Below are 27,118 nucleotides of genomic sequence, written 5' to 3'. Positions count from 1 at the left end.
TTAAGTTTAAAATTTGTTCCAAACACAATAGTTTTGGTTTTTGTCAAATTTAAAACCATCTTATTATTCCGTACCCACTTTACCACTAATTGTAACTCCTCATCTAAAACAGCAGATAATTTTTCAATTGATGTTGCTGGTAGATATAATGTTGTATAATCTGCATACATAACTGCCCTTGCATGCTTAAAAAACCAAAGGAAGATCATTGGTAAAAAATTGAAAATAACAATGGTCCTAGACAACTTCCTTGAGGCACACCACATTGCAACTCTTTCACTTCCTAATACCTTCCATTATAAAATATACATTGCTTCCTATTAGTCAGATAACTTTTAAACCGATTCACAGTTTGAGAAGTAAATTTATAACATTTCAATTTTTCAAGCAATAATTTATGATCCAGTAAATCAAAAGCGGAGCTAAAATCCAACAACACTGTTCCTACTAAATTACTATCATCAATCTGTACTAAACAATCATCAGTTATCTGTGTTAATGCTGTTCCTGTTGAATGTCCTACTCGATATGCATGCTGAAAATCAGAGAATAAACTGTTTTCCTTAAAGAAGAATTTATATGAAGCCAATGTTATTCTGCGGGCACCACTTAGACATCCAGCCATTGAGTGACAGCAGTCTGCTATGAATCTCGTCACCCCAGTAAGCAGGGAGGGGATCAGAGCATATTACAGTGTCTGACATCGTACTTGCAAGTTCACACACCTCTTTAACATTATTTTTAGTGATCTCCGACTGGCGAGGTCGAACATCATTAGTGTCGATGGGAATAACAATCTTACTGAATTTATGTTTAGCATTAGCCAGCACTTTTAAATTTGCCAAGATGTCAGGCGCTCTGGCTCCCGGTAAACAATGGACTATGGTGGCTGGTGTCTCTATTTTCACATTCCGTACAATAGAATCGCCAATAACTAGAGCACTTTCATCAGGTTTCTCAGTGGGTGCGTCACTGAGTGGGGAGAACCTGTTTCATATTCTGATCGGAACGGAAGAGCGGTGTTTTGACCCGCAACTATGACGCCTCACTGTCACCCAGTTGCCCTGAAATGCTCTGGATCTCTGTGTGATCCGCAGGAATTCAGAGGGAATTACGGCCCATATTTAACGATTTAACCAGTGCAAGCTTCCCTATTCCCACATAACGGCTGCCTTCATCCACTAATTAACCGTGATCAATTCTCTGCCAAGGTCCTTAATGCTTCCAACAATGAATCAAACATGGTCATACATTTAGTCAAGATGCCATTAAGTATAATCTGACCCAATTTTTAGTGGATTTACTGATAGTTTTACCTTATGCTCAAATGAGTGTGGAACTGTGGGTAATAATTAGGGGTGTCCCCAACTAAGGATTTTCATAGTCGTATCAGAATTTTTGAATCTTGCTGATAGGTGAATGATAGTCGAATCATATGTTTGTTGGTGGCCCGGGGCGGGGGGGGGGGGGGGGGGGGGGGGGGGTCAAAATACATTACCAAGAGTCAAGTCAGACATTAGACAGTCATAATTACTGACGTTAAACACACAGGGAAAAATTGTGACTTATCGGCTATCTGCACAAAATGCCCCGAAGTGAACGTTTCTGCCCGGATCTGAATGAACTCCTTTTGTGGACGCGTTCTTCACGCAACAACGTGCAGAAACACAGCAATTAAACTCATAAAATTCACAGTGTTTTATTATAATAGTGTTCTCTTTATAATGTTATGTATATGACAGTCCCAGTCAGTTATTAATATCCTGGATTGTTGTTTGTACCGCTCGCGCTGAAGAGATAAATAATCACCATAGTATTGCAATGAAGTGTTTTACTGCAGCGTAACTCAACCAAATGCATCTTATACGAGATAAATAATATATACACAATATACATATAAACCGGCTGAAATGTTTTGAAATCAGTTGTACCCTACCTGATTAGAAAAATCCTTTCTTTCACTCTGCCTGTGTCAGTTTAAAGCCGAGAACACACTACACGATTGTGAGGCCGGGTCTGTTCCAGTTGGGCTCAGTCGCTGTTTGCAGTCGGCAGAAAAATCACATAGTGTGTGGTGTCTAAAGATTATAATCTTAGAATTCAAGAACCAGTCGTTGCCAGTCGTTTTCACAAAGATTTTTTTAAACATGTTTAATATTTGCGACTGACACCGCGATTGTATATGGTTATGCAGTGGAGATGTGTTCACTGTCAAACATTCTTTTTTTTTTCTTTTTTTTTTTTTTTCTTGATTACAAGAAAAAAATCTGATTGTTCTTGTTGTTATTTATTTCTTGTCCTTCTTTCAATTCATAAGTTAACACTGCAAATTATTATTATTATTTTTTTTTGCAGTCGATGAAAGTAGCGTAGCCTAAATTGTCAGTGATTTCTCTCATTTTAAAGAATATCAAGAATTCTTTTATTTCGATCTGCAGTCCAATAAAAGTTTTTTCTTAACTTTGAATTGCTTAAATTTTGTTATGAAGATTTTTAAATCAACTTAATAACAAATATGCTAGGCTAACGGATTTTCTTCATAACCAATATAGGAACAACAAATAGCATATTTCTTCTATTCTTCAAAACAAAGTTTTCATTAAAAAAATCATTAAAAATCTATATGACGAAATTAAATTATTATATATTAATTATATATAATAGTTTTGTGTCAAATGGTTGAGGAAATTACATTGCTATGAATTTATTAGCCTAAGTAATGTTTTATTTCATTCTAACCTCGGGAAAAGTAGCCTACTGTTTTTACTTAGAACCAATTCATTTTTAATCCCTGATTTTAGACATACATTAAATAATTAACATATTGTTGCTTGACTAAACATTTAAAAATAGCACTAGAGATGTTATAATTAAGGGAACTGAAAAGACAAATGCGTCTACTCAAGCAATAATTCCAAAAAGAAAGAGGCATCGGACTTATAATGCAAAACATATTCAAGACACATTGCTATGGCGTTTATTTGGAAAACCAACATAGCAGGAAAACCAGTAGTTCTATGTGAAATCAGACATTGAGCACCCCCATATAGCCAAAATGGCATGATCACCCAGCGAATATTCAACTGTGAGATTGGTATCGAATCAGGCTCCTCCTATCGAAGCATCGAATCTTCGACTATTCGGGGTCACCCCTAATAAAAATATTATCTGTGTACTGATATAAAATCCTTTTACCGTTCTGCTGGTGAGACACATACATGATTCAGAAGAACAGTGGAATATGTGCGACCTCAAGTCCTGTGCTTCTGACGATCAGCAGAGAGGTCAATAAGTTTCATAACAAAAATGCTTCTAGATCACAGTCAGTGAGTGTTTGCCATCATTCACGAGCCGAGCGCTGGTTTCCTCCACAGAACTGCAGGGGGTTCACTGCTTAACATCAGAACAGCAGAAACACTCCTGATCTTCAGTGCTTCTGATTTTCCTCCTGCTTTGATGTGAAAGAGGAAACAAGCTTTCAGTGAGATGTTTAGAAACGACGCTGTCGTCCATCCATCACTTCGATCGCTTGTCCGCCGTACGCAGGTTTATCGGAGCCGGTCAGGATATTTAAACTCATTTGCACAGGTGTGTCCATCTGTCTGATGACATTTTATGAAAATGTCAAAATCAAAATCCAAACCCACATGGCCCTGTGTGAAAAATGGCCTTCTGGCTCTCTGCTCTCGTTTCTGCTGATCTGAGATGTCCTGAGCCCAAGACAAGCAAAGGAACAATTGCTGAGAATGATGTGAAAACACAGCAGAGCCTTTTAACCGAGCATTTACAGACTCATTTCAGCAATAAAGAACAGGGATTCTGAGACGTAATGTCAACGTGAGATTCCTCTCTCTCGCTGATCGCCATGAAAGAGCGAGTGTTTGAAAGCCTTTTCCAGAGCACATGAAACATTGCCTGTTTCTGTGAGGCTTGTTGATGGTGTTGGTTTGGTGTGTTTTGCAGGAACTCCACGTACTGTATGAAGGTATCGATGTCACTCACGGTGGCAGAGAACGACACGGGTCTCTGCTTCAACTCCAAGATGAGGTACTTCGAGAAGGCCGAGTTGAGTAAGAGCAAAGACATCCTCTGTCCTGATATTGACGACTACATACAGACGGGAAAAGAGCCAGAATTCACATGGTACAAGGTACGATCACGTACTGCATTCACCATTGTGCAGACAGGTTTAGTTTAGTACTGTAATACTCTTCATTTTGTTTCCATCTCCATCTCACCGAAAACACACTCATGCAGTTTGTGTTCAGAGTTGAAAATAGAAGCTGTTAGGCAGAAACTGACCTTATATCAGTCCTGATGTCCTGAGGCACAGAAGATGAGATGGAAAGTGGCATGAATTAGTCCGTTTCTGCCACCCATAAGACAGGTGAAATTGGACTGCGCACTAATTCAGATGAGCGTCAAATTAAACGTCTGCCACGGTTTCTGGCTAAATTGAATCAAAGACAGGTCATGGCTGAGGACACTGAAAACTTGACCGGATTGAGTGTGAACTTCTTCATGCCTCACAGTTTGCTATTTGAGTTGAAACTGAAACAAATGCACTACGTGAGCAGCAAATGACTCATTTGATGCAGTTCTTTAAACGAATCACATTGATATCGGTCTTATATAAACTGAGCTAGTCTAGCAAAGAGGTTTCATTTACAGCACTTTTTCTTCTTATGTTAATATCTTGTAGTGTTATTTTTTCTCACTATATGAAAGCAGTACGTTTTAATTAAAATGGTTGAAGTGCATTCGAGCTATCATTGATGATAAGAAAACCTTTCGTCTTTGAAATTTTTTTTTTCAGAGTTTAACACTGGTTAACTTCCGCACAGTTTGTGCATCATCTTCTCATGGTTCGCTGCATTGACAATCAACTCATCTGCTTGGAAATTAATCGACATGGAAATTAATAAGTGCTAAATAAATGACTGACAGGTGGTTTGGCAGGCAATTTATAGATGAAACTCTAGCTGTTGTCAAAACATTGTCAAGTATGAAATCAGTAGTGCTGCGGTCTGTCAGCATCATCGAAAACGATTTATTAACGTGTCATTCCAATGAAATGCGTTAACCGCATTAAATAGCCTGTTTCTGGATGCAGGAATGCCGGCCGAAGCAGTGGAGACAGAGCATCGTGAGGAAGGCGGATGTGCTCTCCATCAGAGACGTGCGGGAAGACGACATTGGGAATTACACTTGCGAATTACAGTTTGGGAGTTTCATGGTGAGGAGGACCACCGAGCTGTCCGTCACAGGTAAGATGAGCTCTTCTGAGCTTCGGGTCGACAGCAGAGGGCAGCACGAGGCCCATCTGTAAACGCTGCCACCACCTTCATTCAGTATGATATTAAACCGCACAAGTGGTGCTCATGCAAATGCAGTTACGAGCATCAGCTTGACTGTTCTTTAGAAGTCCATGGTCCTGCTGTTTAGGCTTTAGAAAGAGGTTGATAATATGGAGCATAAAAATCAGCATATAATGCTTGGATTTGTTACACTCTTAGCACGTAGATTGATTTTGCTCAACTGGAAACAGAAAGATCCACTCCACTGCACAGCATTGATTAAAAATGTTATGTCCTACCTGCAACTTGAAAAGATCAGATTTTCCTTAAAAAAGAAAACTAAAAATTTGTATGCAGCATGAAAGCCTTTTATTAATTATTTTAATAAGAACACAATAATTGAACCCCAATGCATGCACCCCCCCTTTCTTAATTCGTTACATTTATATAGCGCTTTTCAAGGCACTCAAAGCGTTTACATACAAGGGGGGAATCTCCTCAACCACCACCAGTGTGTAGTATCCACCTGGATGATGCGACGGCAGCCATAGAGAGGAGACAGAGTGATGAAGCCAATCAGTGTATGGGGATGATTAGGAGGCCATGATGGTCAGGGGCCAATTTGGCCAGGATGCCGGGGTGACACCCCTATTCTTTTACAAAGGACATCCTGGGATTTTTAATGACCACAGAGAGTCAGGACCTCGGTTTAACGTCTCATCCGAAGGACGGGAAGAAAAAAGAAAGAGGTTGAGCAAAATTCAGAACTGAAGAATCAGTTCTCTTACATTTGAATTTGAATTGAATTGGCATGCAGGAATTGGAATTGTTCTTCAAAGTAATTCAACACAGTTAATGCATTCTGGCAAATGAGTGATTTTCCAGCCTGAACCATGAAAGTTCATTTTGAGTTTGTTAAAATATAAATATAAATTGCAGTTTTGCATTGTGTTCACTACCTCAATTCAGTTAGAATGCAGATGGGCGAAACTAAAGGCTGATGCTCCCTCGTTTGCTGTTCTTCCACTGTGGAGGATCTCTCAGGTCAAGCCTGAAATCAGCTGTCGTTTAATTCATGGCCCAGCTGGAAGAAACGCTTTCACAGAGTCAGAGCAATGAGAGTCTGTCTGTGATGAGCAGCCTGTGTTCCTGCAGTTCTGCTAGACTCACACACACACACGCACGCACTCACACGCACACAAACACACACACACGCACAGACGCACACTCACACACATGCTTGCACGCACACACAAACACTCGCACGCACACACACACACACACACACACACGCACGCACTCACACGCACACAAACACACACACACACACACACACACACGCACAGACGCACACTCACACACATGCTTGCACGCACACACAAACACTCGCACGCACACACACACACACACACACACACACGCACGCACTCACACGCACACAAACACACACACACACACACGCACAGACGCACACTCACACACATGCTTGCACGCACACACAAACACTCGCACGCACACACACGCACGCACGTACGCACATACACACACACACACACAGACACACACACACACACACACACACACACAGAGTCTCTCTCAGTTCCAGTTTTAAGGTACTTTACTGGAATGACAGATATTTGTTACGGCATGCAGTTAAAACTGCAAAATGAGAAAAGTGCATAAAATATAAAAAAATTTATAAAAAAATATAAAACAGTGTAATTGACAAAGAAATATAGTATGGATGACATTAATGAATAAAATTAAATTACAAATAGAGTAAGTAAAAGGCATTTTTATAATGCACTGATAAGTGCTGGAGACACAGACTGGAGTCGATACCCGCAGTGTCTCGTAGTGTGGCAGGCGAACACAATCTTGTCTACGGGAGGTCTGTTTGATCAGGGCTGCAGATGTTGTGTCTCTATAGTGAGTTTGATTGTGTCCAGTAAATCTGGAGCTGCTCAAGTGTCTCTATGTGTTTTATCTGAGCACTGATAGTCTGTCAAGTGTGTTTTTAGGGTCTGATATCATTGACTTTTACTTTGTTGATTTGCTTGAGTTTCCTAATGAGTGATGTAATTGTGATGTGATTTGCTTGAGTTGGTCAGTGTTGTTGTGGTGTGATGTGTTAGTAGATAGTAGGGATGTAACGATTACCGGTTTGACGATAAATCATGATAAAAGTCCCCACGGTTAGTATTACCGTTTCATATTTGAATTATCATTAAAACCGTATTCGAGTACCGCGTTCTGAACAACTCACGATAAATAAATACTGTCCAGCATAAAGCAGAGTGTAACAGTGTCACGAGCGCACGGCAGCAGAGTTTCATTCTGAGTGAAAACAGGGCGGAAAAGCTGGGAGGTTTTAAAAGAGTGCTGAGGGAATTATACACATGAATATATCAGTGAATTCATTATATAAATGTACCTCTGAAGGATCTGACTGTCTTCAGAAACGATTCGATGGCATTTTGTTTTCATCTCAGCTCCATGTAATACCTAAAGGAAGTGTTCTTAAACACAATACTGCTTTGTTCGCGGAGTTCACGGGAATCAGCTGTAATTCAGCTTTTCCATATAAAGCGCCACCTGCTGTCAGAGACTGGATTTACAGACACTTATTTACATTCAGCCTGTGTGCAGTTTCTGTCTGGCCAAAAAACACACCAAATTTGCATGCCCTGCTGTAAATTTTAACCGGTTGATAAGCTATATAGAATTATTTATGGAGCAGATAAGTGGATAGAGAGTTGGACTTGTAACCTGAAGGTCGTGGGTTCGAGTCTCAAGTCCGGCAGGGATTGTAGGTGGGGGAGTGAATAACCAACACTCTCTCCACCCTCAATACCACGACTGAGGTGAGACCCTTGAGCAAGACACCGAACCCCCAACTGCTCCCCGGGCGCTGCAGCATTGGCTGCCCACTGCTTCGGGTGTATGTTCACTACTGAGTGTACACTTGGATGAGTTAAATGCAGAACACAAATTCTGAGTATGGGTCACCATACTTGGCCACACACCACTTCCCCCCTCCCCTTCCCCTTATTAATCAATTATCATTATGACTTAACTATTTTCTATAAAGGCTGAAATGTGAGGTTTACCTTTATATGAAACTTTTTCAAAGCTTTATTTGAACATTTACATGATTTATTTGAACATGCTATTAAACTGGTGTCAGTCAAGTTGTCATTTAAAATCCAGACCTCATTGGTAATGTTATTGTTTTAGTGATTATGCAAACAAAAAGTCATTTTATTTGCTGTTTGTTGATTTTTAAGTATGAAACTTGGTGAAGTGATTTATGTTTCGGTACTTTTTGAACATCTCCAGCACATTTGAACAATACCGTGATAATACTGATAACCGTGATAATTTTGGTCACTATAATTGTGATGAGAAATTTTCATACCGTTACATCCCTAGTAGATAGTAGAGAAGGCACTGGTTTCTTTACTCGGTTCTTGACATCATAGGGTTTCATCTCTTTCTTTCTCCATAAATGTATTAGTATGATTGAACTGGATCATCGAAGGTCAGCAGCAAAGACGCTGGTTAATAAAATGGGATTAAATACATAAAGGATATCTGTGTTATTTAACATATTTAATTATTGCAGGTATGTATATTCTGAGTTTACATTTCACAGTTTTTAATTCATTTTGAGGAATACTGAATGTATTTGTGCAGGTGAGATGAGTAAATACATGTTGATATTTAGTCTAGAACTACAGTAAGATCATGTTCACACACAACGTCTGCACTTACTCCTGATTTCTCTCAACATGCAACACCAGAGCTGTCAGTCAATATATGAGAACAAAGTAACTGGAGTTACTCATTTGAAAAAGTAACTCCGATGTTTTCTTGTAAATTAAAAAGTAATGCATTACTTTACTATTTACTTGAAAAAGTAATCTGATTACTTAATTGTGTTACTTGTAATGCGTTTCCCCCAACACTGTTTATATTTGAATGCCATGTGACACTCAGCATGCTTTAATTTCTCATGTACAGTATCTTCAAGAATCTTCTGAACGTAACCTATTATGCAGAAATGTTCCTGCTTCAGTTTGTTACAGATTCAACTCAACTCTTTTTTGATCGGGATATCTCTAGCAGCTCTCTGGATGTTTCTAAAGTGTGTGTGATGCTCTTATATTAGTCCGTCTGCTGTCTGTGACATCACTAGTGAAGCTTGTTCTTGTGCTGATATGACATCAGAGTCATTAGTCACATGACATGTACAGCTCAGCTGATTGGCTCAGAATAACTGTGCGCTTACGGAGCATCCATGTGTCAGTCAGATAAAAGCTCATTACTATTATGTGCTCACAGACCCTTAAACTGTCCTTCAGCAGTGAACAGCACAGTCCAGTTTGTACTCACAGGCAATGAGCAAATCCTCTGTGTTCAGTTTCCACTGTTCACCAAACAGCCAGGTGCAGCTCATTAATATGCATGACTTATAGAAACGGCTCATCTGCTTCCTATAGGACATCAGCGTAAGACCCTCATCCCGCTGGCCGACTAATGAAAACAGATGATTATATTTATTGAATTTGTGTCATGGATTTGTCTCAGAGTAAGTGCTTAAAACATGTTCCTGATTGAGAGGTTAGAGATAGATTTATTTTTAGGAGTATGATGGACTCCCTCTGGATCTTCATAAAAAGCTCCATATTAACTCCAGCTCAAGACTCCGATTGCAAATGTATTTTCCACAATGTCTTTGCCATGTATTCTAAATAGAAATCAACATTAAAACAAAATTATGCTGTCTGCTAACCTAATTCTGATGTCAAAGCTGGGAAAAATTTTATTTTGAATAAATACTTTTGCAGATCGGCTTCATAGAGAACATCGATGTGTGTTGATGTTCAGTGGTGTTCAGTTATGTTATAATAGTCTTTATTTCTTCATCTTCGTCTGATTTGAGAAGCTTGATTCGAACAGTGTTGATATCTAGCATAACTGCTTGTCTCTGTCGCGCCGCTCATTTATAATGATCTAATCCGGCTGCCGTTTTGGCTTCCTTTCATTTTGTGGAGAAGAAATAAAAATGAATGTGTAATTACAAGCTGCTATAGATAGGGTTCAGAGAATATCATAGAAATATCAGAGTCATGCTGAATATCTACAGAGCTGTGATTATCTGTGGTCTTGCACCTACAGCAGGAGTAACTGTAGTATTGGCTAAATATTTTCTCTTGGATTCAGTTTTGTAGAGTTTTACGTTTGTCTCTTACAGCCACCTGATGTCTCAGCGACCAGGATAGGTGGGTGTCGTATTCGTGTTTGATATTAGTGCTGTTGCACACTATTAAAATCATGCGTTATGCCCTAAATTAATTTTCCCATTGTATAAGCCACGGCTTTTGATTCAGTATGATTCATTGAGTCATTTAATCACAGAATCGTTGTGGTGTTTCCATGGAATCACCTGTTTTTAGTTCTGTTATTCGTCTGCAGTTTTGGTATTATGTTCTTTCTTTCTTTCTTCTTCTTTTTGAGTGGGTTAATACTGGAGTTTTGCCCGAGAAATATGGATGTGCTTACAGCTGCATCCTGCAGCTCAGAGATGAGCCATTATATAACAACGTAGCGCTGGAGAGCAGGTGAACATCACAAAGGCGTTCAGTCCTGTCCGCTGATTATCATATGAAGGGTGAATAATTATTCACTTAATTGAGTATAATGAGGGTGTGCAGAGGGTCTCTGTTTCAGGCTCTGCTGTCCTCTCTGAGAGTGTTTGGATCTTCTTTCCTGGAGGAAACCGAGAGAACGCTGAAGCATTGAGTATGTTTGTGCAGCTCTCTCTCGCTCTCTCTCTCTCCAGGAACAGTAAAGCTCATCCCACATAAAAATAATTATTTAATGTCAACATTTTATTATGGTTTTTTTTTCCTCTTGTGCTTTTTCATATGAGCTCAGATGAGGCAGTCGCCGCTTGTGTGTGATATTAGTGTGTGTTGTGTTGTTTGTGGCGCCACACGTCACCTGTCAGCCCAACTTCAGATCTGTCACTCAAACTGCTGTCGTCGTGGCAACAGAGTGGAAAATAATGAGAGCTATTCCCACCTTATGCTTCCTGTACTGCCATATTACATATGAGAGAGAGGGAGGGAAATGAAGACAACAGCTGCAGTAGAAAGAGCGAGAGAAATAAACGAAGGCTTGATGCAGAGAGAAGAAAAATATGGCTGAAGAGGGAAGAGAATGGAGAGAGAGAGAGCGTTTGGAGTATTCAGTATGATGGATGAGCATGTGATCAATGCCAGCGATCTGTCATGTGGCTCATTTTCATAAACACATTACTGATGGAGACGCTCGTCCAGCGGCCGCTCTCTTTACAGGGTTAAACGGCAGCCGACCATTTTCATATATAACTCCACTCTACGTTTCTCTCTGTCGCCTCATCAGTATGCTTACATAAAGCTGCAGCTGACATCTCTGTCCCAGAGCACATGATGCGCTGTCTAATAACACTCACGTCGTCACGACATTGGGAATTAGCCAGTCACAGTCTGATTAACGTGTAGATCACATGATCATTAAAGGATAAGTCCACTTCTAGAATAATAATTTACTCACCCCCTTGTCATCCAAGATGTTCATGCCTGTCTTTCTTCAGTCACAAAGAAAGTAAGTTTTTTGAGGAAAACATTCCAGGATTTTTCTCCATATAGTTGACTTCAATGGTGGCCAACAATTTAAAAGTCCAAAATGCAGTTTCAGTGCAGCTTGAAAGAGCTCCACAGGATCCCAGGTGAGGAATAAGGATCTTATCTAGCGAAACGTTCGGTCATTTTCTGAAAAAATTCATTTTCATCCACCTCTTTAAGCACAAATGCTGGGCTTGCTCTAGCCTGCGATGCATGTGTGTCTTCACATATTACGTAATCCTGCTGGAAAGGTCACGCTCGGTTAGTTCTTAGTTGATATGTGTCGGGTCCCCGCTATATTAGCAGCAACATTCACAAATGTTTACAGAACAAGCGGGAACCCAGTGTGCCTGTAGCCTCCTCTATTTCTGTTTTATTAAGCAATAGAAAGTCTAAGACCTTCTCAAGCCGTACGGCTGACCCATCTAACCTGCGGCCTATAATGCATCAATCTAAGATTGCTGTAGAGACAAAATGTAATTCCATCAAGTTAGCATTTTTAAACATTCGCTCACTTAAAAATAAATAATTTCTAATCAACGATTTAATAACCACAAACAACCTGGATTTTATGTTTTTAAATGAAACATGGTTAGAAGACGGCTGCAGTTCAACAGTCCTCACTGAAACAGCCCCTCCTAACTTTAATTTTATAAGTGTCTGCAGGACTGTTAGGAGAGGTGGAGGTGTAGCTGCTCTGTTTAAAGATGTTTATCAGTGCAAGCAAATGTCATTTGGTCAGTATTCATCTTTTGAATACCTAGGTATTGTGCTGAAAGGTGCTCCACACACCCTGTTTATCATTATTTACAGGCCTCCAAAATATTCTCCAGCCTTTGTTGATGATTTCACTGAACTGTTATCAATGATTTCCTCAGAGTTTGACTGTTTTGCTATTGCAGGGGATTTTAATATTCACATAGATAATGCAGAAATCAAAACTACAAAAGAAATTATAACTGTTTTAAACACTTTTGACCTGAGTCAGCATGTGCACGGACCCACACACAATCGTGGACACACCCTAGATTTACTCATCAGTAGAGGTCTAAACATCTCATCCATTGTAATTAAGGATGTAGCACTATCTGATCACTTCTGTATTTTCTTTGATATATTGATCTCGGTCACCACTGAATCTAGATCTGTCTCTATCAGAAAGAGATGCATTAACGAGAACACTAGTGCGCTATTTATGGAGGCAATATCATTAACACCAAGCATTTCTGCAGACTCTGTTGATCTTCTCCTGGAGTCTTTTAACTCAAAAATTAAGAATGTTATTGATGATATTGCCCCGATAAAGGTCAGCAAGAAGACGGGGAAACAGAAATCAATTTGGAGAAAATCAACAGCAGTTCAGAGTATGAAAAGACAATGCAGAAAAGCTGAGCGGATGTGGCGGAAGACGAAACTCAAAATTCACTATAGCATCTATAAAGACAGCCTTCATGCTTTCAATGTGGAACTAGCCACAGCTAGACAATTAAACAAGGAGAAAACTGAAATCATTGCATTTGGAAACAAAGATGAAGTTCTCAAGGTGAATGCATACCTTGACTCTAGGGGTCAAACAACTAAAAATCAAGTCAGAAATCTTGGGGTGATTCTGGAGACAGACCTTAGTTTCAGTAGTCATGTCAAAGCAGTAACTAAATCAGCATACTATCATCTCAAACATATTGCAAGAATTAGATGTTTTGTTTCCAATCAAGATTGGAGAAACTTGTTCATGCCTTTATCACCAGCAGGGTGGATTACTGTAATGGTCTCCTCATCGGCCTTCCCAAGAAGACCATTAGACAACTGCAGCTCATCCAGAACACTGCTGCCAGGATTCTGACTAGAACCAGAAAATCTGAGCATATCACACCAGTCCTCAGGTCCTTACACTGGCTTCCAGTTACATTTAGGATTGATTTTAAAGTACTTTTACTCGTTTATAAGTCACTCAATGGCCCAGGACCTAAATATATTGCTGATATGCTCACTGAATATAAACCGAACAGACCACTCAGATCATTAGGATCGAGTCAGTTAGAAATACCAAGGGTTCACACAAAACAAGGGGAGTCTGCTTTTAGCTATAATGCCGCCCGCAGCTGGAACCAGCTTCCAGAAGAGATCAGATGTGCTAAAACATTAGCCACATTTAAATCAAGACTCAAAACTCATCTGTTTAACTGTGCATTTGTTGAATGAGCACTCTGCTATATGTCCCAACTGACTGCAATACATTTTATGTATAATCATTTTCTTTAAATTTATTTTAAATCATTTTCTATATCATTTTAAAATTCCTTGTTTTTATTATTTTTATTTCCATGTTTTTATTGATTTTAATGTCTATTTCACTTTCTTTTATGTAAAGCACTTTGAATTACCACTGTGTATGAAATGTGCTATATAAATAAACTTGCCTTGCCTTGCCTTGCCTTCATCTTTGTGCTTCGTTTAAAAACTCCATCTCATTTTCTCTTCCAACTTTAAAATCATCTAACATCGTTGTTTTACCTTTTTTGTAAAGGGCATTTGAGTTTTTTTGCATGTCGGCTTTGCACTGGGTTGGTGCTTCTGCCTACATCACGCGTGATCTTTCCAACATCAGCTGATAAAGATGCGCATCGCAGAGCTAATGCTAGCCAAGCATTTGTGGTTAAAAACTGGATAAATTGTTTTGTTTTTGTTTTTTTCAGAAAATTACCAATTGTTTCGCTAGATAAGACCATTATTCCTCGGCAGGGATCGTGTAGAGCTCTTTGAAGCTGCAGTGAAACTGCATTTTGGACCTTGAAATCATTGGCCACCATTGAAGTCCACTATAAGCAGAAAACTCCTGGAATATTTTCCTCAAAAAACTTAATTTCTTTGCGGCTGAAGAAAGAAAGAAAGATCAAGAACATCTTGGATGACATAGGGGTGAGTAAATTATCAAGAATTTTTATTCTGGAATGGACAAAAATCTGACTAATTTCAATGGGACTAAAGCCATCTGGACATTTATGATGTTTAATATAACTGTATGACTTTATTTAGGATCTTCTCAAACTGACGAGTGGTGTAACGCATGAGGAGCCGGCAGGAGACGCAGGCTGATTGTGAAGGGAAACTAAATGAGAAGCTGAGGCTGCTGTCCTGATGTGTGTCGGGGTTTGTGATGAGGAGGCACTTTTCCTCTGAGCTCAGAGTCGTTTTAAATAAATGAGCGGCGAGGCCTCGGCCAGCGTGGAGGAGAATTTCTAATGCGGTTATATTTAGCAGTCATTAGTGAGGCCTGGTTAAAATGAAGGGCTTTTTTTAAAGTGTTCTTCATTAATTACACAGGATCCTCCATCTTGATGGAGCACGAGTGAGACTGAGAGTGGATTCTGAGAACCATATTCAGGTCAGATAGATCCATATTGGGACTAACACATGATATTTATGCTCTGGTTATGTAAGGGCTCTGACTGTGTTGGCTTAAAGCGGTGCTTCTAAACCTTCTCCATTCTAAAGCCCCCATATATGATATGACTTTGTCATTGACAAAGCTGCTTGTTTTCACTGTCAGAAGCTGGGCATGTCCAAAAAAAAAACATTATTCAGGTGTGAAAAAAGTTTACGTGTTGGTTTTGTATATTTTAGCACATTACCCAAGTTAATTATTTTTTTATATATTAATTATTATTGTTATTATTTATTTATGTAGCCCTTTTGCATGCTTGCAGAGAACCTCTGCCTTAAAGCATACCTTGCTGAGTCCCAGAATGCATTGAGATGAGTGCATTACCAAAACATTATCCAAGATGTTGTTGTACAAAACCATTTTCTTTCTATTATTTTGTGCAGCTTTTGCTTATCAACAATCAAACATTAAATCTGTTTCTGGAGTTGTATGTATTGTATGTCAGACTCGTTACAGCTGCTGCTTTAGAAGGACAGTGAGGCTAGTAGGGTTTGGAAAGACTTGAGTTATGAACATTCTGCTGTGAATGTAGTGTGTTTATAGGCTGTGTGAGCACAGTGTTCACTTAAAGTAAAGAGTCCTGCTGATCACAGTACAGTACATAAGACATGAAGACACTTCATACTCCACAGCAGCTCATCTGTGAAACACTGAGCACAGTATGCGTCCCGTAGCAGCACTCACGGCCTACACTTTCTCTTTTTGATGACACATTTTCCTAGTTCTGCTAGTCAACCTGTGAGTGACCGTGTTTCTCTCTAGTATACTAATATGCATTGATGCGTGGAGCTACTGTTCAAACAGAAGAGCAGCAATGTGCTGTATTACACAGAGACACTTTTCCATCCAACTTGCATCAGAGTATAGAAAGTATTCCAAAACCTAGACCTTGTGACCATTGCATTACTATCGCCCGATTATTCTCATTAGCGGTTGGATGAGACACACATCATAGTCGGCATCAGACATGTTCACAAGTCTCTAAGGTCCAGGTCCAAGTCAAGTCGCAAGTCATTTTTTTTTTTTGCAACTTGAGTCCAAGTTTCCATCTCTGGTCGGCATCTCTGGGAAACCAGAACAGAGGCCAGGATTGCATGGACCAGACGGTTTTCAGCAGGAAAGCCTGCACATTACATTTTACATTTATTCATTTAGCTGACGCTTTTATCCAAAGCGACTTACAATTGCTATATATGTCAGAGGTCGCACGCCTCTGGAGCAACTAGGGGTTAAGTGTCTTGCTCAGGGACACATTGGTGTCTCACAGTGGATTCGAACCCGGGTCTCTCACACCAAAGGCACGTGTCTTATCCACTGCGCCATCACCACCCCACATGTCATCTGTTTAAAGCTGATGGTCTTCCTTATTCTTCTCCATTCATGTCTCTTTTGTCCTGAAATGCTTGTGCTTATTAAATCATATATGCATGTGGTTACAGGTTTTATATACAGTATGAGGCTGTGTATGTCTGCTATCCCTTCCACGTTTCTCTCTCTTTCTCTCGCATTTAATCCTCCTCTCACAGAAAGCACCCGACACATGTCTTAAAAGTGAGTCAGTGAATAAAAGGCCATTTGATGGGTTTTCTTTGTTGTGTGAAATTAATATCTTCACTAACAGCCGTCCAAAGAAGGGGTGTGTGGTAGTGTGCTCTTTGACCTGCATTACAGGGCTACGGGACACATGAATGCACAGTTTCCTTTCATTCAGCCCTTAATGGCTGTTAATATGTCCCATTTTCTCTATGAATCACAGTCTGAGTGTGTGATCGTGAGTGTAGAGTCTTCCATCAGTTATCATTCAGTTTGCTTCAAAAGGAGCTTTCAGAATGCTGAGGTCACCTGTGATTTGGGGGTGGAGCTAGATGTGTAGTTAAAGTCAGGGGTGTGGTCAGGGTGGAGTTAGAAGTATGGCTGGGGGAGTGGGTGTGGCTAGGGGTGGGATTAGAGATGTGATCAGATGAGTGGGTGGGGCTACAGATGTGATCAGAAGAGTGGGTGTGGTCAAGGTGGAGTTAGAGATATGGCCAGAGAAATGGGCAGGGCTAGGGGTGGATTTAGCGGTATGGACAGAGGAGTAGGTGGTGCTAGGGGTGGAGTTAGATGTGTGGTCAGATGAGTGGGTGGAGTCAGGGGGTGTGGTCAGAGGAGTGGGTGTGGGTGGGGCTAGGGTGGGGTCAGAATATCTAGATTGCAGTCAGCATTAGATTATGAGTGTTCAAGTACAGTTATTGAGCTCAGTGCGTGTGTTCATATTCCTGTATAGAAAACATTTATTGTTTTCATTACATTCTCTCTCTCTTCTCTGAATGATAAGTGCTAATGGAGTATGTGTAAATGTCAGCTTTCTCATGAATTCATACATCTGGGATCTATAATGACGATCACACTTCATCAATTAATGTGTCTCTCTGGCAAATTATCACTCAATTTGTGTCTCAGCGTTCAGAGTGCTAAACTGCTGTTAATGAAAGCCACAAACACTTTGCTCTCACACCCACATTTTTTTCCTACCTTTTCAAACCTCCTGTTGGGAATCGCTCAGGATTTTCATCTTGAAATTCGCCACTTACCTTTATGATATCAGGCAGTCTTTCTTCCAGAAGAAATAAGTCTTATTTGGCGTATGTGTGTGTGTGAGAGAGAGACTGAGGTCTTCTTAGGACAAGTCACATTTGTAAGAAGGAAATGTACCAACCTGTAAAGCCCCACTCAACTGTTCAAAGCATACTGCAGGTGAGGAAAGGTCAGGACTGTCCTTCACATTTGTACAGACTGTGAGCGACTGCATGAATAATTCAGACTCGAGCCTCGTCATGTCACAGACACGATTTCCCGTCTGGTCACACGGAGGGTCAGATCACGGCCCGTTACACGAGCCCAGGAAGATCCACAGGCCTGTGTCTGTCTCTTAATGGGAGCGACGGGTTACATTAGACATAATCATTTCTGAGTGGTGTCTTCAACCCCAGCAGGCTGTAATTTGCACCTTCTCGTCCCCTCTGCCACATTTTCCCTCCCCTTCTCCAGCTCTCATAAAGCCTCTCGTACCCGCTGACCCATCCGATCATCTATAAGCACTGGTTCCAGTATTCACCCCTGCCCTCCCGCTTTTATTGGACCCCTGTGAGCCTTTGGGACAGCTGCTGTCACGAATGCCCTTAGCTCTTTTGTTGAAGGCTCAGTTTTCCTTTTCCAGTGTCCATGTTCACTTATTATACATTGTTTGTTATTTATATTAATATCAATGATTATGATAAATGTCTTCTAAATATCAAATCATGCATATGTTCATCAGAGTAGATGGTATTTGTCTTTTTGAGGACTGGTGGTTGTAGTAGTCATGTCTGATATATGAGGCTGCAGATAAATTAGCAATTTTGCTATGATCTGGTATGTTTACATTTTGTGTGTTCATTAACATGCACTGGTCCTATTAAATTAATAAATATATATTTGAAAGATTCCTTTATGATCTAGTCAGTTGCTGCTGGTGGGACATCAGCAGAAGATTCATTACTCTACAATCTCGAAAAGGTGTTTTTTTCTCCAGAATCAGATGTTCTGGATGTTTGGAGATTATTGCTAAAGTAAAATATGTTGAATGGACAAACCTTACCATGAATGTTTTGTGCAAATACAGTATCTGAGAGGCTGGACTGGATAAATCTTGTTTCATGTTTGCAGCAGACAGTAGCGATGTGCTGTTTTTCTCTTTCTGCTTGTGCTTCTTGTGCATATGAGATTCAGCTGAAACCTCTTGCTTTTTTTCAGCTTGTTTCCCCTTAACAGCTACACAATTAGCAAATAGTTAGTTAACTGCTTTAGGTGCCAGATACAGCATGTCATTCCACCTCTCCATTATCTCTAAATCATCTCAGCAGTTTTTAGTATGTTTAGCACATTTTTGTGTGTGTATGTGTGTGTGTGCCTGCGTGTAAGATGTGGATCACATCTTATCTAGAATGATAATGCAAGATCTGCTTTAGAATAGTGAATCAGTCGTGTCTAGCAGTTTCCTTTCTCTGTTTGTAGATCATGGTCATCTGTGTTTGGAGAGGATTTGTCTCATTTCAAATTGTTTAATTGATTGTTTGAAGTAATTTAAATTGGAATATTAAAAAGTTATTTTTAATATTTCATTATGAGTATCTTTTAGAGATTTCTCTCAGTCTCAATGGGTTAGTTGTGATGTCTCACACACACAACAAACACACACACACACACTCACAGTGAGCGGGTGACTCTGGCTGTGTGCCCTGAATGTGCTACTATAACAAACTGACCTGTTTGAGGTGGTGGGCAGGCTGGCAGTGTTCATCTCTGAGCATCAGCCCTGGCACAGCACTGAGTGTGTGTGTGTGTGTGTGTGTGAGAGAGAGTTTAGCGCTCTATCAGGCTCTATCAGTCCAGTCATGCACCTTTAGTGTCCCTCATATGTCCTCCCTTTCTATCTGTCCGTCACTCCAGCAGTCTGTCTGCATGCTCTCATTCATATTTGATTAACATTTAACCACCATTATAAATATTAATTCATTCATTGGTGAGCTAAATGAGCATGCATCTTTCCTGATGTCTCTTTAGGTTTCATGATAGTGAGCACAGTCTTCTGATGTGGCAGGTGTTTGTTCAGATCCTCCATCACTCCTGCGTTTGTGTTCCGAGTTTGTGAAGTTCGTCAAGGGCAGAACTGAACGTGTCAGTGTTGACTTTAATGTTCTACTGAAGAGAACAGATGGCTGATGTGTGACACTGATGTCTGATTGGCCAGCTGAGATTCTAAGATGAAAACTAGAGAAAGAGAGTTTCGCTCTGAGCACTCCGAACGTTTATAATCTCCTGCAAAGATCTTTCTGCTAGATTTATGTCGTTGAAGCCGTCTGTTATCTGACTGTCTTTGTGTGTTTTGTTGAGACACAGGCAGTGACATTCATGCATATTCATTCAGTTAAAACAATCAAGTGCCTCTTTTTGATTTCCACTATAAACTCTCGACACGAGTGCCATCTCTTCTTCACGCCGTGGAGCTTCGTTCATGTGCAAGAGGGACATTTACTCTATCTCTTAATTAAAGATTATATCACATCATTTTCTTTACAAGAGAAGAAAAAATCACTTCAAAGAAATAGTGAGAAAAATAATTTCTGTAAGTTCGTCAACTGAAAATGCGGCAAAGTTATGTGCATGAGTAAGATTGACGTTTTTAATATCCACTGCAGCGGAGTTTGATTGGCATGACTGAGCCGTCCCTGGTCGTGAGAAAGCACATCGTGTGCCGCAGCATCATCCTCATTATTGAGAAAACAATGCATAATTAAAGTAATCATGATTAATTACCATTCGCTCACCATTTGCACATCTGCTTAATTATAAGTTTGATAAATTCCTCCACGTCTGAATTCAGATTTTGTGCGCCGCTCGTTCTGACGTGGTGTTGATATTTTGACTTGAGCGTGCCAGCTAGCAAGTCTGCATCTGGCAAGCCGATGTTCGTCTGTTGTTTTAATTACATGGATGCGCATGAGAATTGCCTTTAATGGTAGGGAGAAATAGTGCCCAGAGCTAAACGTCTACATGGCACAAGGCCGCCCCAGGTTGAAAAAACGTACACTTCCATAATGTACAAATAAAGTGCTCTATTTTCTTGCATTCATTTTGTACTTAATATACTAAAAATGATTCTTTAGTACTTAACTCTTTCCCGCCAAACACGGAATTTTCTGGATTTCCACATTCTCATTATTATTATCTCATTATTATTACGCATCTCCTGGATGAATCTAGAAAGTGTCGATCAAAAACACACACCAGGAAGATGCAGAAGCGATCTCATATGTAAGCATATGTATATGAAAAATAATGCTCAACACTAACCACATATAATGAAAACTGCCTAATGTTTCAGAATGAAATGTGGATCCAGAAAGTGTTCAAGGCCTGTGCAAGCTTTGAGATATTGATGGAAGCTATCTACTGCATCTTTGCTTTGATAATATTACTGAATTTGATCCAGATGTAGTATTGATAAAAATATGATTTTCTCAGCCTTTTGCTCAAAATGTTGCTTTTTTATGAAACCTACCTACATTCAATATACATATATATACACACAGTTGGGCAAAAAAAGTATTTAGTCAGCGACAAATTGTGCAAGTTCTCCCACTTAAAAATATGAGCGAGGCCTGTAATTTTCATCATAGGTACACTTCAACTATGAGAGACAGAATGGGGGGAAAGAATCCAGGAAATCACATTGTAGGATTTTTAAAGAATTTATTTGCACATTATGGTGGAAAATAAGTATTTGGTCAATAACAAAAGTTCATCTCAATACATTGTTATATACCCTTTGTTGGCAATGACAGAGGTCAAACGATTTCTGTAAGTCTTCACAAGGTTTTCACACACTGTTGCTGGTATTTTGGCCCATTCATCCATGCAGATCTCCTCTAGAGCAGTGATGTTTTGGGGCTGTCGCTGGGCAACACGGACTTTCAACTCCCTCCAAAGATGTTCTATGGGGTTGAGATCTGGAGACTGGCTAGGCCACTCCAGGACCTTGAAATGCTTCTTACGAAGCCATTCCTTCGTTGCCCGGGCGGTGTGTTTGGGATCATTGTCATGCTGAAAGACCCAGCCACGTTTCATCTTCAATGCCCTTGCTGATGGAAGGAGGTTTTCACTCAAAATCTCACAATACATGGCCCCATTCATTCTTTCCTTTACACGGATCAGTTGTCCTGGTCCCTTTGCAGAAAAACAGCCCCAAAGCATGATGTTTCCACCCCCATGCTTCACAGTAGGTATGTTCTTTGGATGCAACTCAGCATTCTTTCTCCTCCAAACACGTCGAGTTGAGTTTTTACCAAAAAGTTATATTTTGGTTTCATCTGACCATATGACATTCTCCCAATCCTCTTCTGGATCATCCAGATGCTCTCTAGCAAGCTTCAGACGGGCCGGACATGTACTGGCTTAAGCAGGGGGACACGTCTGGCACTGCAGGATTTGAGTCCCTGGCGGCGTAGTGTGTTACTGATGGTAGCCTTTGTTACTTTGGTCCCAGCTCTCTGCAGGTCATTCACTAGGTCCCCCCGTGTGGTTCTGGGATTTTTGCTCACCGTTCTTGTGATCATTTTGACCCCACGGGGTGAGATCTTGCGTGGAGCCCCAGATCGAGGGAGATGTTTGTAGTTGTTTGTAGGTGACCAAATACTTATTTCACCCAGGAATTTACCAATTAATTCATTAAAAATCCTACAATGTGATTTCCTGGATTCTTTCCCCCCATTCTGTCTCTCATAGTTGAAGTGTACCTACAAATAAGTAGTAAAATTACAGGCCTCTCTCATCTTTTTAAGTGGGTGACTAAATACTTTTTTGCCCAACTGTATATTATATATATATATATATATATATATATATATAATATACTATATTATATATATATATATATATATATATATTAAAAATATATTGGCAGTCGTGGCCTAATGGATAGAGAGTTGGACTTGTAACCTGAAGGTTGTGGGTTCGAGTCTCAGGTCCGGCAGGGATTGTAGGTGGGGGGAGTGAATAACCAACACTCTCTCCACCCTCAATACCACGACTGAGGTGAGACCCTTGAGCAAGGCACAGAACCCCCAACTGCTCCCCGGGCGCCGCAGCATTGGCTGCCCACTGCTCTGGGTGTATGTTCACTACTGGTGTATGTTCACTACTGAGTGTACACTTGGATGGGTTAAATGCAGAGCACAAATTCTGAGTATGGGTCACCATACTTGGCCACACACCACTTCCCCCCTTTCAAGTGTTGAAAAAAACTCATTTTTTAGTTTGAAAGTAGAGTGTCTTATTTTTATTTTAATGTATTGCATCTTCAGATATTCATACAAAATATTCTGGAGGCCATGAAATTTTAGTGAAAATGAGCAAAAATACTGGCAGTGGCTGGCAACTTTTTTCAAAAACGCTGGTGGGGAAAGAGTTAAGATACACTTAAGGTCAACTAAGTGTACGCAACTGTGTTATTTTGGGATGCCATGAATATGAACTAAAATACGCTTTTAACATGCTATTTAAAAATGTATTTAGTCACCAATTGTAGTACAATTGAGTGTACTAGTGAATGAAAGATGGGTTCAAGTGTAAGATAATTTTTAGTATATTAAGTACAAAATTAGTGCGCAAAAAATAGCACTAAGTACATTATGGAAGTGCACTTTTTTTAACCTGGGGCTGCTGAGAAGGCAGTATATAGTGACATACAGGAATTGATAAAGCATTTTCCCTCTGTGCTTCATAAAGGTCTCAGTGTTTGCCCGGTTACAGACGTGTCGAGGGCCTACAGTAGGTGGGCTACAGGGTGAATGAACATGTTCATTAAGCCAACACGCTGACAACTCCAGCCGCTTTAACCGACAGACGCCGGGAGCCCCCAGAGACGAAACCTCGGAGGAGAAACGGAACGTTAACCACAGTGTCAAAGCAGGTGGAATAATTAAGAAAAAGGAGAGAGCTCATTTAAAAGGGCTAAATCCTGGCTGTAAGTTAATTATGTTGCCTTACCTTACACAGGAAGTGGCTTCACAGTGGATCACGATGGATTTCCTTTTAAGGAATCTCCTGGCTCGTTAGCAAACAGACAGTTTTGAAACAGAGCAAAGATAAGCCGTGATGTGATCGACAGGACAGTTCTCCGCTGACCACCACTGTAGTGTCTGATCGCCGTTCATTTGGTTTGTTGTGGAGGAGTGCTGACATTAGATTGCATGTTGAACACGGGCAGTTTATAACAAGTCAGCTTGTGCAGGTGGAGCGGTGTTTCCATTACTGAGAGCAGACACCCCAGCATCTCTAATGATAGAGCGCCAGCGCTTCAGAAAGTTTCAGCTCCTCATTAAACCCTCTGCTGCCATGTTAGGAAGGCTATCAGGTGTAAGTTAGAATTTAAGCTGCTTGCAGGTAACTCTGTGTTTATTCTGCAGAATTCATGATCAATGTTTGTATCTATTAATGGGACAGGTCATCAATTAAAACATCATTTACTTTCCCAAACTAGTTTGACCTGCTTTCTGATGTGTACACAGACAAAGATATTTTGAGTTTTTTTTTTTTTTTTTTTTCTTTCTCCATAGCCTACAATGAAAGTGCTCCAATATTGTTCAGTTCCAAACGTTCTTTAAAAAAACTTATTTTGTGTTCAGCAGAAGAAAGAAGATTGGGACATATTTTCTTCTCTTTTTATTTTCAAACTATTACAGTTTTTTTCAACTGCTTACATTTTCAAAATTTTGCCTCTTTTTTCAAAACTTTACACAAAATGCAAAATGCCTCACATCTCTTGCAAAATGAAGCACTGCATTTAACATATCACAAACACATCTTATATGCAAACATTTGCAAACACTTTTGCCATAATATGAATTCCTGTTAGATGTGTGTTACATAGAGTCAAAGGCTGAGAATTAGTGTATAGTTTTGCAGATTTGGTGTGTGCTTCTGCTGTTTGAGTGACAGCTTTCAGAAACTGAGTGACAAGGAAAGATTTTGTGTGTAAGCAGTTTTAAGAAAACTGTAATTTAAAGGGATAGTTCACCCAAAAATGAAAATTCTGAACTTTTGTTGAACACAAAAGAAGATATGAAGAATGTTGGTAACCAATCAGTTGCTGGTAGCCATTGAGATCCATAGAATGGAAAAACATGCTATGGAAGTCAATGGGAACTGTTTGCTCTCTTCAAAATGTTATCTTTTGTGTTCAACAGAAGAAAGAAACTCATACCATTTTGGAAAGCTTGAGGGTGAACAAATGATGGCAGAATTTTAATTTTCTTATTGGCTTGATCTATTTGTCTGTGTTCCTTTTCAAATGCGGCATTAACAGAAGGGTTAACTAGCCACATCATAACCCTTCGATATTATTACATTTTTTAGTTATCCATCACATTTGCGCTCTGGAAGAATGTCAAGTGGCCGCACTAAGTGGGGCGTTCAGGTTGTAATCATCGCAGCTCGTCCGTGTTGATAGTGTTCGCTGTTGTAAGGCAGAGCAGCCGTTGACAGAGGGTATTAAAGTTAATCAGCAGAGAAATGTCAGACGGTTTCGCTCACTCACGTTAGTGATCTGCTAACGCTTTCAAACAATATACGCTCGCGACGTCGGGTGCCTTCAGATCTATTCTTTGAGTGCGCCAGCGTAATCATGCGTGACCGCGAGCGACTGAGCTCTTTAATTAGAGAGACACGCATTCATTATTTACCCTTTTCTCAGAGGAGATTAGCTGGAGCCCATGCTTTGTGGGAGAGATACAGAGCTAAATGTACCTGAGACAGGCCTTTCTCCACTAAACTAAAGAGTTCCTCCAGCAGTTTACAGTCTCCCGAAATTACGAAAATTAACCATGGTTTCACTCCAAATAAAACCAAAAGAACATGGTTACTATAGTTAGACCATGGCAGCCACAAATTAACATGGTCTCGCTACACTAACCATAGTTTAACCGTGGTATTTCTAGTAAAACTGTTGTTATAAATAGTAATCAATACACCAAAAAAACATGGTTACTACACTTTTACTACAGTAAACCCATGGTTAATTTTCATAAGGGTGTGCAGGTACGTCGTGTTCGTATTCAGCTCAGAACTGTTGGAGGAGGGTTTTAATTAAAATAAATTAATCAATGTGAGGTTTATAATGAGCAGATGCTAACAGTGGTGTTTAAAAAGCTCTCATTAAGCATCTGAAGTGCTTTTGATGGCAGTCTGTCTCGGGTCACATCCTCTGGCCGGATGAAAGAGGAGCTCTTGAAGGTCATGTGGTTCATTTACTGAGCACATCCAAAGGTTCGAGTCGCGCTCCAGGCCTTTGAAGTTCCTCCGCTGGCTCGATAGACGGTCGATGGGCCTACCCGGGGTTCCAGGGAAACTTTACCCCTCAACTTTTGAAGTCACTTTGTTGGTGCAGAAATCATTCATTTACTCGAATGTCATGATTTTTATGATTTTTTTCTATTTGTGGGTTATATTATAACTAGGACTGTCAGTTTAACATGTTAACTTTATTAATTAGCTATAAAAAAAAACACGATTAAAATATTTTAATGAATTAACGCACTGGCCCCGCCCCCCAGACCTGTACGTCATCTTATATTTCATGCAGTTGACTGTTGACAAATATGATGCAGGGCAACAACTCCATAAATGCAGTTATGCCCTAAAATTCACGATATTGGTTCAAAAAAGCCCTGTATGTGTTTTTGTCTCATATTTATATCACATGAGAGGTGACGTCACACCAGCGGCAAGAGCAATATAAGACAAGAGCTGTTTGTCCCGAACATCACGAGTGCAAATGTGATTTTATACAACAGTTCAGTAAATAAGAAGTTAATATTGTGTTATATTTTAAACACAATATTGTCTGTTTTTGCTCAGTTTTGCCAACAAAAATATTGCCTATAAATCCACAGGAGAATTATTGTGCATCTCCAAGCAACACAGGAGTGTTTAGTTTCTGAATGAATCCACGTTTTGAACGAATCGTGTGAATCAATGATTCAAAGTCCCATTCATAAAGTGAGACATTTACTGAATCCCTGAATTAATCAGCCCTTTGAATGAATCGAATGAATAAAAGTCCCATAAAGACATTTACCGCCACCTGCTGGAAGCTTTCATTTCTAGTATTATTTAAAAAGGGGGGA

At 40.0% G+C, this 27,118-nt stretch overlaps 1 protein-coding gene across 1 annotated transcript in view; it reads left to right on the top strand.

Moving 5' to 3' along the window:
• Positions 1 to 27,118, top strand: part of LOC306857028 (interleukin-1 receptor accessory protein-like 1-B) — a gene marked incomplete at both ends in the record, with an annotated part of 238,415 nt that overhangs the window by 98,666 nt on the left and 112,631 nt on the right. Inside the window, 2 exons of the mRNA XM_079396671.1 lie at positions 3,964 to 4,150; positions 5,114 to 5,267. Coding sequence (XP_079252797.1) covers positions 3,964 to 4,150; positions 5,114 to 5,267 — 341 coding nt within the window. The remainder of the gene's footprint in view (positions 1 to 3,963; positions 4,151 to 5,113; positions 5,268 to 27,118) is intronic.

The sequence above is a fragment of the Barbus barbus genome (assembly GCF_936440315.1).
Source record: "Barbus barbus genome assembly, chromosome: 37".
Taxonomy (NCBI): Eukaryota; Metazoa; Chordata; class Actinopteri; order Cypriniformes; family Cyprinidae; genus Barbus; species Barbus barbus.
The sequence above is the reverse complement of the archived record's forward strand: the minus strand, read 5'-3'. Positions and strand labels throughout refer to the sequence as shown.